General features: G+C 34.8%; 2 protein-coding genes across 2 annotated transcripts; both read left to right on the top strand.

Annotated features, from left to right (window-relative positions):
- Window positions 1–3493: 3493 nt before the first annotated feature.
- LOC107403979 (uncharacterized) lies at window positions 3494–8680 on the top strand. The gene is made up of 6 exons (XM_016010910.4): window positions 3494–3833; window positions 4660–4865; window positions 5243–5534; window positions 6582–6689; window positions 7815–8056; window positions 8269–8680. The coding sequence occupies exons 1-6, from the start codon at window positions 3627–3629 to the stop codon at window positions 8384–8386; spliced, it is 1173 nt and encodes a 390-aa protein (XP_015866396.2). The 5' UTR covers window positions 3494–3626; the 3' UTR covers window positions 8387–8680.
- Window positions 8681–9626: 946 nt separating this feature from the next.
- Window positions 9627–15284, top strand: LOC107403975 (pentatricopeptide repeat-containing protein At1g08070, chloroplastic). The gene is made up of 2 exons (XM_060820415.1): window positions 9627–14236; window positions 14997–15284. Exon 1 carries the CDS (start codon window positions 12215–12217, stop codon window positions 14123–14125), a length of 1911 nt encoding a protein of 636 aa, XP_060676398.1. The 5' UTR covers window positions 9627–12214; the 3' UTR covers window positions 14126–14236; window positions 14997–15284.
- Window positions 15285–15554: the final 270 nt, after the last annotated feature.

The following is a 15554-nucleotide window of genomic DNA, read 5'->3' on the forward strand; positions in this document are numbered from 1 at the left end:
GAAAGCGAAGGGAAAATAGTTCTAAGGATGACATCCAACAAGGAACTTACTCTTAACAATATTCTTCATATACCTAAAATAAAAAAGAATTTAATATATGGATCTGTGCTTAGCAAAAATGAATTTAAGTTAGTTTTGAGGCTGACAAATTTATATTCATTAAAAATGGGATGTATGTAGGAAAATGATATTTATCTGATGGTTTATTTAAAATGAAATTATTGATGATTGTACCTCCTATTAATAATAATAAAGTTAATTCTTCTACTTATATTATGGAGTCATTAATTTATAGCATGGTAGGTTTGGACATGTAATTATGATATACTATGCAAATTAATTAACACAGACTTATCACTTAAATTTGAGATTGACTTTGATTATAAATGTGAAGCATGTGTAGAAGCTAAATTAATTAGAACTCTATTCCAAAATGTGCAAAAGGGTATAGATGCTCTAGAATTAGTTCATAATGACACATATGGTTTAAAATATATATAAACTAGAGGTGGAAAAAAGTATTTTATTACTTTTATAGATGATTTACAAGATTTTGTTATTCTGATTTATGGTAAAGTAAAAATTAAGCAATTGGAATGTTTAAATGTTATAAAAATGAGATAGAAAACCAACTAAGCAAGAAAATAAAAATTTTGAGCAGTGATAGAGGAGGTGATTATAAAGCACCTTTTGAGGAATTCTGTTTAGAACATTATATTATACACCAAACATTTACTTCTTATTCACGACAACAAAATAGTATAGCTAAACGCAAAAATCGTATGTTAAAAGAAATAATGAATTCCTTATTAAGATTTGTAGGGAGAAGCTTTATATTGACTTGTAATCTAATTATAAATAAATTACCTTATAAGAAATTAGATAAAACACCATATAAGTTATAAAAATGTCGAAAACTTATATATAAGTATATGAAAATTTGGGAATGTCTTACCAAAATTGCAGTATGTTTTTCCAAAAAAGTCAAAATGGGACCTTAGTAACATATATTGATTTTTGTTGTATAAATCTAATATTCTTGACATATATGTGAACACCATTATAGAATCAAGAATTGCATTTTACTTTGAAGATATTTTTCCTTACAAAATAGGAAAAAAGCGATAGTTCACTAAAAGGTCTCATGTGGATACCAAAAACACAATATCAACTAGCAGCTGGACCTGGATGAAAATACAATCAAACACTACCTCCTGAAGCCTTGCTTCTATTCTAGACAATCCTATAAAGCCAAAATGAGTTTTATTTTTATTTATTATATATATATATATATACATATCTATTTATGAATTCACATTTTGAGGATTTACCCTAAGCTTTGATTGGTAGATTGGTAGCCCTTTTTTACATGTTTGGCCAACTTGAATGTGAAATGCAAAATTGTCTCAGTTTTTATAATGAAATGCAAAATTGTCTCAGCTTTTATAAAATTAGTATCCAAGTCTGTATTTTGTAGTACTACATTTCCCTGTTTCACATTCGCGACGGTGTTGGAGAAGCGTCGCGCATGTGTAGGGGCTGAGAGACTGTTGTACCAAATGGATCAGGCCAAAACTTCAGCCACCAAGTGCTTGTCAGCTCCACTCACCCTTTAAAAAAAAAAAAAAAAAAAAAAGAGTGGTTGATCAAGGGAAAATTATAATTTGTCTATATTCTTAATTTTTTTGAGCAGATATAATTTACCTGTATTCTTATTTTTTTGAGCGGATTGTAATTTTCCCTTTGCTTAATAAAGATCAACCACTCTTCTTCTCCTTTTTTTTTTTTTTTTTTTTTCCTTCCTTTTTTTGTGAATTCAATAAAGATCAAACAGTTACAAAAAGTTTATTATTGGTGCAGTCTACAAATTTATAAATGTAAAGTTTTTAATTATGTACTAGTCTATATACTCTTATAAAGTTACAGTATCCTCGAACTGCTCGAATTAATGCTCCCTTATATCTAAAGGAAAAAATTGTCACTTTAGAGATTTCAATATGTTTTAATTAAAACCAAAGCAGTGTTTAACCGTTAAAACATGTTTTTATTTTTATAAATTAAGAAGCATTCGTTCTTGATCAAGTATTCACTTATTTCTCAGACAAAGATAATGATTATGAGTTTGAATTTATTAACTTTCCAAAATAATAAACAAATAACTTCTCAATTGGTAACCTTTTATGTTTTTGGTTTGTTGTTTTCGTGTTTTTTTCGTTTAATAAATGTTTTACTTAAATTGTAAGCACCATTCATGTGCTTCATTCAACTGGATTTCATGTCAAATTTTGTAGAAAGATTACAAAAAGCAAAGTATGTTTGCTGGTTTTCTTTTCAATTTTTTTTTTTTTTTGATGTTCTTGCAAGGCAAATAAATATTTTAATATAAAAATATCAATGTTAGTGCTAACAAAGTTTATTACCAGATAATATGGTTATTGAAGTGCTTCATAATTTCATAAGTATGAGCATACCACTTAATAATCTCATCTGTCTTACCGTCATATGATTTGCTATTCAAATTTATTGGTGGCTGTAGCAATGCTCCAAAAGAATTTGTTATTTTATTTGTTTATTTATTTATTTATTTTGGGTAATATGCTCCGAAGAAATTATTAAAATGTACACAAACCAGGCCTTAAAAAATTGGTCGCAGACCATTCAATGGGCTTCAAGAAGAATATGTGTTCGCTAAGGTGATTCTATTTACCAAATTATTTTAACTCTATACACTCTCCATTTTGTCAATTCTAGTGGCCGTACGGGAGGGAAAGACCACTTACTAGCGAATGCCGGCAAATATGTATCTGTCGTTTGTGTCTTGTGATGCCTGGACTGAAGAATACTTGTAATATTATTTTAAATTTTAAATTTATATAATGGTGTGATAGTAATTTTCTTTTGAAAAATAAATATTATAAAATAATAAATTAATTGATAAACATATACTAATAAAATAGTATAACAAAAGTGTTAGAGAAAAATTAAGCATGTGATAAAGAAATGCATGCACGTGTAAGATATACCATCCTTAGAAGTCATAGGGTTCTCCTCTGATATGGTTTTTTTAAGTTTCTCTATGATTCTAAGATATAAACTCATTTTATAAGCATGGCTTCGGTCATTTCATGGTTCAAACTTTTTATAGAAAAAAAAAAAAGTCTATTATTTTATTTTATGGTATACAACACCTATTATTTATAGAAAACATCAAAATAAAAAGTTATACAACACCTATTATTTATAGAAAACATCAAAATAAAAAGTAATAAAAAAATATTATTGAAAGAGCTTATAAAATTTTTAGTATTTATGCTCTCTAAACTTGGAAATATATTCTTCTTTTTTCTTCTATTTTTATTATATTATTATACACAGCCGTTGCGGCGCGTTTAGTTAGAGCGACGTCGTTTTGTTATGTTTATATGGGCAAAAGTTGCGACGTCGTTTTCATTCGTTTTTGTTGTTCCTGCTAGGAATTGTGGCTGCAGATAGAAGAGGGGCTACGGAGGACAGAGACAGAAACCGTAGCGACACAGAGAGCGAGAGAGAGAGAGAGAGAGAGAGAGAAGGTTGGTGGTGGTGGAGGAGGAGGTTTGTTGGTGGTTTTTGTTTAAGAATTTATTGAAATGGCAACCATTCCCTCCTCCTTCCTCTCCTCCTCTTCTCTTCCTCTCACCCGCTCCCTTCATCGTCATCTTCGTCGACCTTCGCTATACTTCCCTCTTCCCTCCTTCACTAACCCTTCAAGGATTCAAACCCTCGTTCGCTCTTCCTCTGCTCCTTCTTTCGACGATCTCAGCTCCAGGAATCGCTCCCGTTTCGATTCCTCTAAGGTTCATCTATTTTCAATCTCAATTCCTCTCTCAAGCTTTTAGCTTTCTTTTTTTCTTTGTTTTTCATTTCAATTCTATTGTCTTGGAGTTGTGAAAAATTGGGTGTGAATTTTGTACTATTTGTTACACAATTACAAATATCACTGTCTCAGTTTAAATACTGAACCTTTTCGTTAAGCAAATTCATAAAGATAACATTGATGGTAAATAGTTTAGAGTTTCATTGAGATTGGCCAAACTGGTATATATGTAGGCAGTCTATTTAAACATCAAATTTTTTTTTTTTAAATTAATTTTTTTAATAATAAAATTGATAAAAACAATGAAAAAAAAAATGTTTACTTTTTCAAACAAATCTTGTTGCATAAAAATCCACCGTTCATGTCGTCTGTTTATGTAAGTGTCTTGTGGTCAATTACTTCGAAGAACCTGTTTTTGAGAGTCGAGAGTAGTGGTGACATCGTTGAGAAAAAGAAATTTGGAGACCAAACTGGAATCCAACCGACATATGGGGTGAATTTGTTAATAACCCACAAAATCATATGGTATAATGACATATTTTGTACGCAAATGTGGAAGCGAAAAGATACCATGGAAGTCCAACATTATGGATGCAACCTTTACACCTGTGTTTTATATATATTGATGCGGTTTGTTGTCTACTTCACAACTGGATTGTTGAAATTCTTGTAACCGGGTAGACACTGTTTTTCCGTCTATGTGATGACTGAAATTATTTGTCAATATGTTTATTCATAATGATGATAAAAATCATTTTCCTATTTCTTCCCTTTGTCTGATGAGGATTATTTGTCTGTTGTTCTAGAAATCAATTCTCTCAAATTTGATACATGAGATAGAGCCTTTGGATGTGAGCCTTATCCAGAAAGACGTCCCCCCTGCTACTGTAGATGCCATGAAAAGGACCATTTCAGGCATGTTGGGCCTGTTGCCGTCTGACCAATTTCAAGTTCTTATCGAGGCCTTATGGGAGCCACTCTCCAAGTTGTTAGTTTCTTCAATGATGACAGGGTATGTTAATGTTCTTGAGGGTGAAATGTATCTACATTTTTTTCTGTTTTTCCCTTTAGTTGCTGAGCAGATGGAGTAGAAGTGAGGGTGAAGTCTTGCAACCTTTTGGTGTGGTTGTGCCCTTATGTAACCCCCAGGTTTATTTTTCCTTTCTTCCGTGCCCTTAGTTTCTCCTAGTTTTAGTCATTCATAAGTTTGATATTCACGTCCATTTCTGCAACAAATTCAGCCTACAAGCTGTTAAGATTCCTGACGCTACAGTAGACTTGCTTGGTTGGATTAACCTTTTTGGTCTATTATCTATTTTCTTATTCTATGGCGACTAACAGCTATCATATTAGAAGATCATATGAGATGTGTTTTTTCTTCTATTTTAGGTATACTTTACGGAATGCTGAATATCGGCTTTGCCTTGAAAGAAACCTTGATATATATGAAGAAAATCTTGACAAAGAAAAGTTTGATGTTCCTAGACATGATATACAAGGGATGTTGCTTGAAGCTGCAAATATAATCAAATTATCCGCAAAAGATGAGTTATCATCCAATTGTGAAAAAACCATTGAGGATCCACCTGAGATTGTTGATATTCAAGGCTTTGGTGATACATCTCCTGAAGCCCAGCAATATATTCGTCATTTGCAATCACAGTTATCTTCTGTTAAAAAGGTATGTAATAAAGGAATCAGACTCAACTTTTTGTCATAGCCATGCAAATCCTTGTCTTGTGTATAAATTGCTAGTCATGCCCCCCAAAAGGTTATATTAATGCACAATGGTGAAGGATTGGGAGTGTCAAGTGAAAGTCTGGCTAACATGTACCAATGATGCATAGTCCTTCATGCAATTGAAAATTTAATAAAATGGAGAATCTCCTGGAGAAATACTATCTTGCCAATTGTCATGAAATTATCTTAAATATATATTCTTAATTAGTAATCTTTATAAATTCCTTTAAACTTATGGCTTAATTAACACTTGTTGGTACAGTTATTTGTTAATTGCTAGCATTTAATGAGGTGATGGACCATTTTTCTTCCTATTATTTCTTTCATCCTTTATTTTGAGATTTGCCTCATTTTCTGATAGGTCGTTATTTCTTTGTACCAAACTGTTTCTTATCTAACCATCTTTTGCAGTTTAAGTTATTTTAATTTTATTATCAAGTAATGAAATATATTTCTACATTTCTGTAAGTCTACTCAACCTATTTTTACCAATTAATTTAAGAGAATTTTTTTTTTTTAAATGAAATGATAAGAATTTTAAAACTCCCACATAACCGTAGTTGTTAATAGAGGAAGTTATGGTGTTTCTCTGGAAATTAATTTTAACATGATAATGTTAGCTAATTCTTGCATGAAATGAACTGAACGTAATTGTGCAAGTTGCATATCTGTGGGGATGACTTTGGGGTTCTTGTTGATCATCTTTGTGGAGTCATGTTATATGCATATATATTTGGAATACGTTTGAGAAAAGAATATTAATTTTCATGAGCATGAGAAGCTTAATCAGTAAACCAGGGGGTGTTATTCATTTGAACTGAAGACCACTTCTCTTGGAATTGAATGCGAATTTGGTTCTTCTTTTTTTTATTTATTTATTTATTTTATTCTTGAATCTGTTTTGTCCATTCATTTCTTTGATAACAAGATACAGCATGCCTTTCATGCATTATTGCATTGTTATGTTTTCTTTTTTGCTCTTTTGAAGGAACTCCATGAAGTCAAGAGGCGAAGTGCTGCCCTACAAATGCAACAGTTTGTTGGCGAAGAAAAAAATGATTTACTGGACTATTTGAGATCACTGCTACCAGAAAAGGTATCTGGAAAAGTGCTGCACTTCAGAATCTCTTCATGTTTTATGCTCTTCCATTTTAAAAATAAATTCAGCATCATAGATTGTATAGCTTTTGATCAATACCTATCTGCTAGCACTAGATTAGGTTGTTACAGGCCTCACATCTACTGGAGATTGTTGGCTTTTCAGTGCTAGTACTTTTACACCATTACGAAACTGCAAGAAATAGCTTTTCTATCTTCTGGAGAATGAAATGAAGACTTCAAATCTGGGTGTTATAATGTTATATGAGAAGCCTTTTGATACATGAAGTTTCCCTGCAATAACTTTTTTGATCCGTGAAGATTTACCGTACTCACATCTTCTTTTAAGATGATAAGACAGAAAAGAAAACTGGGACTTTTGAAGATTACAAATCTAACAAATTTCTTTACCTTCCACGCTGCAGCCAAAATTTGCGTGATGCTATCTGTTTCTGTCTAACATGAGGGTTTACTACCATGGTGGAAAAAATGCCTTCTAACAAAATTATAGTCCATTTTGTGTTTGTTTTCCTACAAAGAAAATTAGATGCTTATGGATAGGTTAAGCATCCTTACCTTTATATTCACATTCCAAAAAGCATGTTTTCTACTTTGGATGTTGCACAGGTGTGCCCAATTTATTTATATTACTTTCTCTACTAGCAATGACTTTCATACTGCAGATGGAATATATTGTAATTATTGAACCTTTAGCTTGGTTTAAGCTCCTTAGGCTGGATAACATTAAGAAAGTGAATGTGGTGGTTCACTTCGAGCACCTGCTATGTACATATGTTGACATGTATGTGCTGATAACTGTTTTTTAGTCTAATTCATGTCCATGATTTATAGGGATGAGGTGTGGCTTTTGGTTAACTGTTGGGCTCCTTAGTGCAAATTATCAGGTTACAGCAACTTCTACTTGTCTTTATGAGTTTGTTGTATACTTGACTATTTTATACAAAATTGATCCCTTCACATGATATGTTTGGCATAGTTTCCTATAATCATTGGGAGTGAGTTTGCAACTTTGTTTAGCACCTGGAATTTTTTAGATATCCTTGATGTTTATCCTTTGTTCTTCTTCCACTTTCCTTTGACTAACAAACAGTTCCGTTAACAGGTAGCTGAGCTGTCGGAAACATCTCCTGAATTGAAAGAAACAATTCACTCAGTTGTCCATGGTCTTCTTGCAACACTTTCTCCTAAAATGCATTCGAAGGTGCCTCCGCTCTCAGAGAATACCTCAACTGGAGCAGCAAGTATGGGGAATGGAGATTTTGCAGAAGTTGTCGAAGACACTTCACTTCAATTTCAGCCCCTTATTTCGTTGACTCGAGACTATTTGGCACGTCTACTCTTCTGGTTAGGCTTGCCCAGTCCATATATCTTATTTTATTTATGTTTGTTTTGTAGGATGTTTCATAACTCAGAGATTATGTTATATTCTGAGTTTGAAAGTTATTTCAGGCAATCAATAGTTGTGTCCCTAGAAAAACTAATATTGGTACAAGTGAATGAACATTTGATAGATACAGCTCATGCAATTCTGATTCTTATCTTTCTTTGACACTAAGGTGCATGCTGTTGGGGCACTATCTTAAGGGCCTCGAGTATCGAATGGAGCTAATGGAACTTCTTACCCTTACAAGAGATGATGGTGATGATGAACCTGTTGGCAAACAAGTTGCTTGAAAGTTTCAGAGTTGTTTCCATCTGTATATAGATGTGCTCATCGGTTTATGTGAAATTTGATGTTCAAGAGGTTAGGAGTCAGATATGTGTAGTCTTTCTTACACTTTTGCGGGTGGGATTTGTAATGTCCAGAAAACGTACATCTATCTTTGGTTTTTTCTTGTAAGCATACATCATTATTACCGTCTTTCCTCATAAAAGAAAGAATATTTATTTCTCAACAAATGGATGTTTGGATATGAATATAATACAAAAATAACTATTCACAAAAACGGAAGGGAAAAATTGGTGATATAGGTTCCATTTTGGTTTCCAATTCAAATATTTCTCTTTCTTATTTTATTTTTATGTTTTTGTTTTCAGAAACAAAGAAATACAAATACATCAGTGGGATTCATCAATTTTAGAAGGTAATTGATGAACTGGAATTGAAAACTAGGAATTGTCGGAATTGTGTATCAAATATTATCCAAAACTGATAATGCAGCCACACACACAAAAAAAAGACAAACTGAAAAATACAGGTGTATAGGTTCTGGCCTTATGGAGGAAGCTCTGTTTTACTGAAACAACAACATTATTCAGAACCACTATTATGATTTTTTTTTTTTTTGGCTCAGAAGGGGTGTTATACTAACCAAAAGGAGGCAACATACAAGAGAAGGTATGTTGCCACAGATTTAGGATGTAGTTCGCATGCCACCTTTATTAATCATCACTTCTACAAACTGATTGGAAATTAAAAAATGATTGGAAATTAAAAAAGGGGAAATATGACCATGATGGTCATTCAGAGGCCCCATCTAGCTGCTAAATGAGCCAATTTCTGACCAGTGAGCAAAATGATTCTTCGGATCTTTAATGCTCTGTATAAGGCCTTCGGCATCACTCTCGCACCTGATGTTGAGATGGCCATCTGTAAGAGGCAGAGACATAGCCTTTAAAATGCTGCAGCTTCTCTTTTAGAAATGTCAACAGGACAGGACAGGACGAGATCGGTTTTTAAAATTCCGTCTTAGTCTCCATAAGGAATTTTTTATCCCGTTCTCGTGGTTTTTTCCGTTTCTTTAAAAGTGGGGCGAAGACGTGGATTACCCAATCGAGGATGGGACAGGACGGGTTTTCCCACTTTTTTTTTTTTTTTTTTTTTTTTATAATTGATATAAATTTTTCAAAAAATTTCTATAAAAAAATTTCTTTTATAAATAAAATGACTAAAATTCAACAGAAAATACAGTAAAATACACAAAATAATACACCAAAATTGAAAGTTTAGTGTTAGGGTTTGTAAAAAAAACAAAAAATTGATATTTTACATGAATAAAATTATAAAAAATAATAAATAAATAAATATATATACCGGATCGGATTCCGGCTGAGGTTTTTATTCCTCCACCCCGATCCGTCCCCTATTCGAGTTTTAAATCTTTGCTTCAAGTCCGTCCCGCAATCTCGATTTCTTGAGAAGATGGGGAGGTGCACCGCGGATATCAGATCGTTCGGGACAAATTGCCATTCCTATTCTGTCCTATTCTGCTGCTTCAGAAATATCTATCTTCTCCTGTGTCACTTGAACTTTTAGGACTCTTACCATTATGGTTCCTCACAATAATTCCGAGACTAGCAAATCCCTTCCCTACCGATGCATCAGAGTTCAATTTTATGACCCCATTCGGGGGAGGGGACAAAGAGGAGGCTGAAGCTTCAATGCAAGCTGGCAGGTTACTAGTTGGAAGACTGCTGCTTGAAAATTCTCCAAATCTTCTATATAAAAGTCTGACTTCTTCCTCCAGCAAGCTTCTTTTCCCTTCGATGACCACCTTGTTCTAGACTTTCCAAATAGTATCAGGAGCTAGCACCGCAAATAGGAAAAAATTCAAATCGTCACTCTCGTGAATTGGAATCTTTCCAAATGGTTTTGTTAACCAACCAAGGTAGGTTTCCAAGCTAGAATGTTGGTCATCTTCCCACTTAATATGCCAAGGGGAAGCTAGCCAAATTGCTCTAGCAATAGTACAGTGGAAGAACAAATGAACCTTGTCCTCTAAACATGCGCACTCATGGGGAAAACTAGGACTCTCCAACTTCCAATTGAGATGAATCAGAACAGATCTCACGGGTAGGCAATGTGAAGAGAGCCTCCACATGAAGAATTTAAGCCTTTCGTGGATGTTACTGGACCAAAGAAAATGCTACCACTTTGTGTTCTTTCCTACCGCTGGACAAAGAAACTTGTAAACGATTTAACTTGAAACCTACCCGAAGTGCTTCCAGTCCAGATCAATTTGTCTTCCAGGGAACCATTTGTCCAAAAAATTTTGGAAATGTTAGTCACTGAATCCTTATCAAAAAGCTGATTCAAAAGAGGGAGGTTCCATTTACCATTAGGGAGAAGCAGGAACTCTACCATTCCACATTGCATGGTTAGTAAATTCGGGTTTGGTGGAGGCCAAAAGTTGGGGCAGTTTGGAACCCACGGGTCCTCCCAATAGTCAATGCTATTCCCCTTCCCTACTCTGTAACATAATCCTTTGGCTAAAATAGGCCTAGTGCTTAGTAAACCTTTCCACTGCCAAGAGCAAGAATGTCTTTGGAGACAGCGTAACAAAAAAAAAAAAAAAAAAAAAAAAAGACAAGTAGTGGGGAAGTATTTAGCTTTAAGAGCCTTGGCCCAAGGTAAGTCCAAACTGTTTTCCAACAACCAAGCAAGCTTGTAGAGCATAGCTAAATTAACATCTTCTAATTTCCGAATCCCCAACCCACCTACAGTTTTAGGTCTGCACACTTTGTTCCACGAGACAGGGGTGAAGGACACCTTATGCGACACATCTCATTTCCAAAGAAATCTGCTAGCTAATTTATCAATATTCCTGCACCATTCTCGAGGAAGCTTGCACGCAAACATAGTATAAATGGGCATCAAGGAGACCACGGTCTTGACCAGAACTAATCTACCCGCTTGCAAAAGGAACTTAGCTTTCCAATCCTGAAGTCTCGCTTCCACACGGTTTCACAGCTCTTCATGGTTCCTCAATTTGCTATTGCCTTATGAAAAGAAGATTTCCCAAATATTTTGCATCGTTGGCCAACTCTTTAATGCTGAGGATATTCTTAACACTCGCCTTCAAACTTCCCGTTACATTCTTTGAAAAGAAGCAGCCAGATTTCACCTTGTTGACTAGCTGTCCGATCCAATCACAATATTGTTGCATGCACTTGGCCACTGCTTTGACTTTCTCTCTATTTGCTGTACAGAAGATCAGAATGTCGTCTGCGAAAAAGAGATGGGAAATAGGTAGGCTTGAACTGCCAATTTTTATTCCATGAATTTTCCCTTTGCTCTTTAATTTATGGAGCATTCTAGACAGAATTTCCACAAAGAGAATGTACAAGTAGGGAGATAGTAAAATGGATGCCTGCCCTCTCAAAATGGAGTAACATTGACTAAAGAGAGAAACCACTCTAGTCAAGAACCAAAATCTGATGAGAACTTCCAAATTTATTCGATAATATGCTTTGTGCATGTAGAATTTGAATCCTACGAAACCTGTGGCGCCTTTTTTCCTTTTCATTGTATGAACTATTTCATTGACGAGGATCGTGTTCTCACCAATCCATCTACCTGCTGTAAATGCTGCCTGGTTTGGTGAAATAAGCTCTGACAACAAAGGGCGTATTCGATTGGCCAAAATATTGCACAAGCTTATCGGACGAATGAACCACTATTATGAATTTATGATTACCTCTGTTTCTCTGAATGTTTATAGGTTTGTTTATGTTGATCCTTTTATAAAATGAAAATTCCTACATTTAGAAATTTGCCAAAGTATGCTCCCACTCTTTAGACATTTTCCCTCCCCACAAAAGCTTGGAAAATCCTACTCTTGTCCCTTCGTACTACGCTTTATGCACACACTCCTTACCAATCCAAGTCCCAGAAAATCCACCGAGTTGTCTGCTCTCCTGCAGGCCCGCCTTCCACCTTCCCAAGTCCTTCAAATCCATGCTCAAATTTTTCAAGCTGGTGCACACCAAGATAACCTCATAACCACCCGTCTCATTGGCCATTACCCTTCTGTCGTCGCTCTCAGAGTTTTTCATCAGCTCCAAACTCCCAATATATTTCCCTTCAATGCTATTATCAGGGTCTTGGCTGAGGAGGGTAACACCTCCCTTGCATTTTCCCTTTTCCGAAATCTAAAACGGTTCTCACTTTCGCCTAATGATTTCACATTTTCTTTCCTTCTCAAGGCCTGTTTTCGTTCGAACGACGCCGGTTGTGTCAAACAAGTTCATTCCCATGTTGTAAAAGTGGGTTTTCTGGATGATTCTTTTGTTTGTAGTGGCCTCCTTATGGTGTATGCTAAAGGTCTTAAAAACATGGCTTCAGCACATAGGGTGTTTGATGAAATGATCGACAGAAGCATGGTTTCTTGTTGGACATCTTTGATTGCTGGTTATGCTCAGTTAGGTGAGATTGAGGAAGTTTTGCGGCTTTTCATAAAAATGGTTAATAAAAATTTGCAACCGACCGATGATACCCTTGTTAGTGTTTTGTCAGCATGTTCAAACCTTGAAATGATTAAAATTGAGAATTGGGTGACTATTCTGTTGGAACTTATCGACAATCTTGACTTGCAGAATTTAGGTCGTGACTCAGTTAATACTGTCCTTGTTTATTTGTATGGGAAATGGGGAATGGTAGAGAATGGCAAGGAAATATTTGATAGAATATCTGATAAGGGAAAAAGAAGTGTACTTCCTTGGAATGCCATGGTAGGTGCATATGCTCAGAATGGCTGTCCCATGGACGCTTTGAGTTTGTTCCGCCTCATGATTAAACATCCCAATCATAGGCCTAACCATGTCACAATGGTAAGCGTGCTGTCAGCTTGTGCTCAAATTGGTGATTTAGATCTTGGTAAGTGGGTTCATGAGTACTTGGAATCTCAAGGACGCAATGGCATAATTAGTTCAAACAAAATCCTTGCCACTGCATTAATCGACATGTATTCTAAATGTGGGAATTTCGAGAGGGCAAAGGAGGTTTTCAACCAGATAGTCTCCAAAGATGTCGTTTCATTTAATGTCATGATTATGGGACTGGCAATGAACAGTGAAGGAAGGGAGGCATTGCGGCTGTTTTTCAATATGCAAGAGTTCGGTTTACAACCCAATGCTGGAACTTTCCTTGGTCTTTTATGTGCGTGCAATCACTCAGGTTTGACAGAGGAAGGACGTCAGATATTTATGGAAATGACTTCAAGGTTTTACATTTCCCCTAAACTGGAACACTACGCTTGCTATATTGACCTCCTTGCACGAGTTGGCCTTGTTGAAGAAGCTCATGAGGTTGCTAATTCCATGCCTTTCGACCCAAATAATTTTATATGGGGAGCTCTGCTTGGGGGCTGCCTGCTCCATTCTAAAGTAGAGTTGGCCAAGGATATTTCCAAAAGGCTAGTTCAAGTGGACCCTGAAAGTTCTTCTGGCTATGTGATGTTCGCTAATGCGTTGGCATTTGATCATCGCTGGGCTGATGTGACTATGCTAAGGTGGATTATGAAGGAAAAAGGGGTTGTAAAGCAGCCTGGTTGTAGTTGGATCAGCATTGATGGAGTTGTGCATGAATTTCTTGTGGGTTGCCCATCAAATCCTCAAATAGAAAGCATATGTCAAACATTGAAAGGATTGACAATGCAAATGAAGGCAATAAGTCCTCAGAGAACTTGCTACTGAGCTAGAAGTGATACAATTATGAGATTAGTAAGGCTATGATCTTCTACTTGTTTGGGAAGAAGAAGCAAGCGGGCTAATTTCCGACAAAATGACAGCCCTTTGGTTTTACATGTGGGTATTAGTTGTTTGTATCCAAAACCTTCAAAATGTATTCTTTCTCTGCGCTCCTCTTTTTTGTTTTTTTTTTTTTTTGGTCAATTTGGGTATTAGTTGTTTGTATCCAAAACCTTCAAAATGTATTCTTTCTCTGTGCTCCTCTTTTTTGTTTTTTTTTGGTCAATGTGGGTATTAGTTGTTTGTATCCAAAACCTTCAAAATGTATTCTTTCTCTGTGCTCATCTTTTTTGTTTTTTTTTTTTTTTTTTTGGTCATAGTAGTCTGATCTCTATCGCCATTATTGATGGTATAGAATTTGTAATGAATGAGTTCAAACTGCATTAACTACATTTATACATGCATTCCTTTTTCCTGGAAAAGCTTTAGCTAATTTTAGTGGATTGACATACCCTGAACAGGCTTGTAATTCAGTTTGTACTTTGTTTGGTTCTGATTTTAAATTTTAAGTTGGTAGATTATAGGCTTCGAATATGCGTAGATATGTGTGAGTTCCCTTCACTTTACTTCTTATGCCACTGAATTTCTAATAATTCATTCAGAATCTTCTTGGCTATTTGCAACTGTGCAAGTCCTGCTTTTGCCACGAATAAAAAAACATTGTGCCAAGTGTAGACATCTTTGCCTCTATACTATATTATTTTGTACTTTCTTGATAATAGTCGCCTTAGTTGGCATTAAGTTGACCAATCTTGTAAAATTGATTTTTCATGAAGTAATTTGAACTTTTGCCTGATCCCATGTCTCAACCAAACAGATCTTTTTGGTGGTATTCTGCACTTGAAAAGAATTCCTGGAATCCTGGATAGCAATTTGAGGGCAAGGATTTTGATGCTTGAAGATCGAGATGATCATGAAGATTATGTTCATAATTATAATAGAAATTCATGAATCATAACCATGCCTTACATTTGGTAAGTTAGTTTTTAAGTTTCAACTACTTATTATTATTTGTTATTGTTGATAATTATTTTCATTGGCTTAATCTTAGTTACTACAAAAGCGGAGCATGTTAGTGCCGGTTTAAGGGGTAAGGCAGGTGGTGCCCCAAAAGAAATCTATTATATGTATTTTTGTTTTTGTTTTTATTTTGTTTTATTTATTTATTTATTTATTTATTTATATATTATGATATATAGTAATTTCGATTTTTCAAAAACACCTGTGTTGGAATCAATCAAGCTTTTATATCAGATATCTCTAATTAGTTAATTTTTCTTATGGTAAATAACCAAGCTAATTAAGTTGACATTATCCTCTCACATTCAACATGCACACTTTTACATTAAATTGTTCTTTCTACATGTGATAAACA

Source organism: Ziziphus jujuba, chromosome 9, assembly GCF_031755915.1.
Source record: "Ziziphus jujuba cultivar Dongzao chromosome 9, ASM3175591v1".
NCBI lineage: Eukaryota > Viridiplantae > Streptophyta > Magnoliopsida > Rosales > Rhamnaceae > Ziziphus > Ziziphus jujuba.

Excerpts from the sequence above, each read along its gene's own strand:
- LOC107403979 (XM_016010910.4), top strand. The coding sequence starts at position 3,627 with ATGGCAACCATTCCCTCCTCCTTCCTCTCCTCCTCTTCTCTTCCTCTC. Across the intron at positions 6,690-7,814 it reads GATCACTGCTACCAGAAAAG|GTAGCTGAGCTGTCGGAAAC; the intron begins GTATCTGGAAAA and ends TTCCGTTAACAG. Across the intron at positions 8,057-8,268 it reads TTGGCACGTCTACTCTTCTG|GTGCATGCTGTTGGGGCACT; the intron begins GTTAGGCTTGCC and ends TTTGACACTAAG.
- LOC107403975 (XM_060820415.1), top strand. The coding sequence starts at position 12,215 with ATGCTCCCACTCTTTAGACATTTTCCCTCCCCACAAAAGCTTGGAAAA.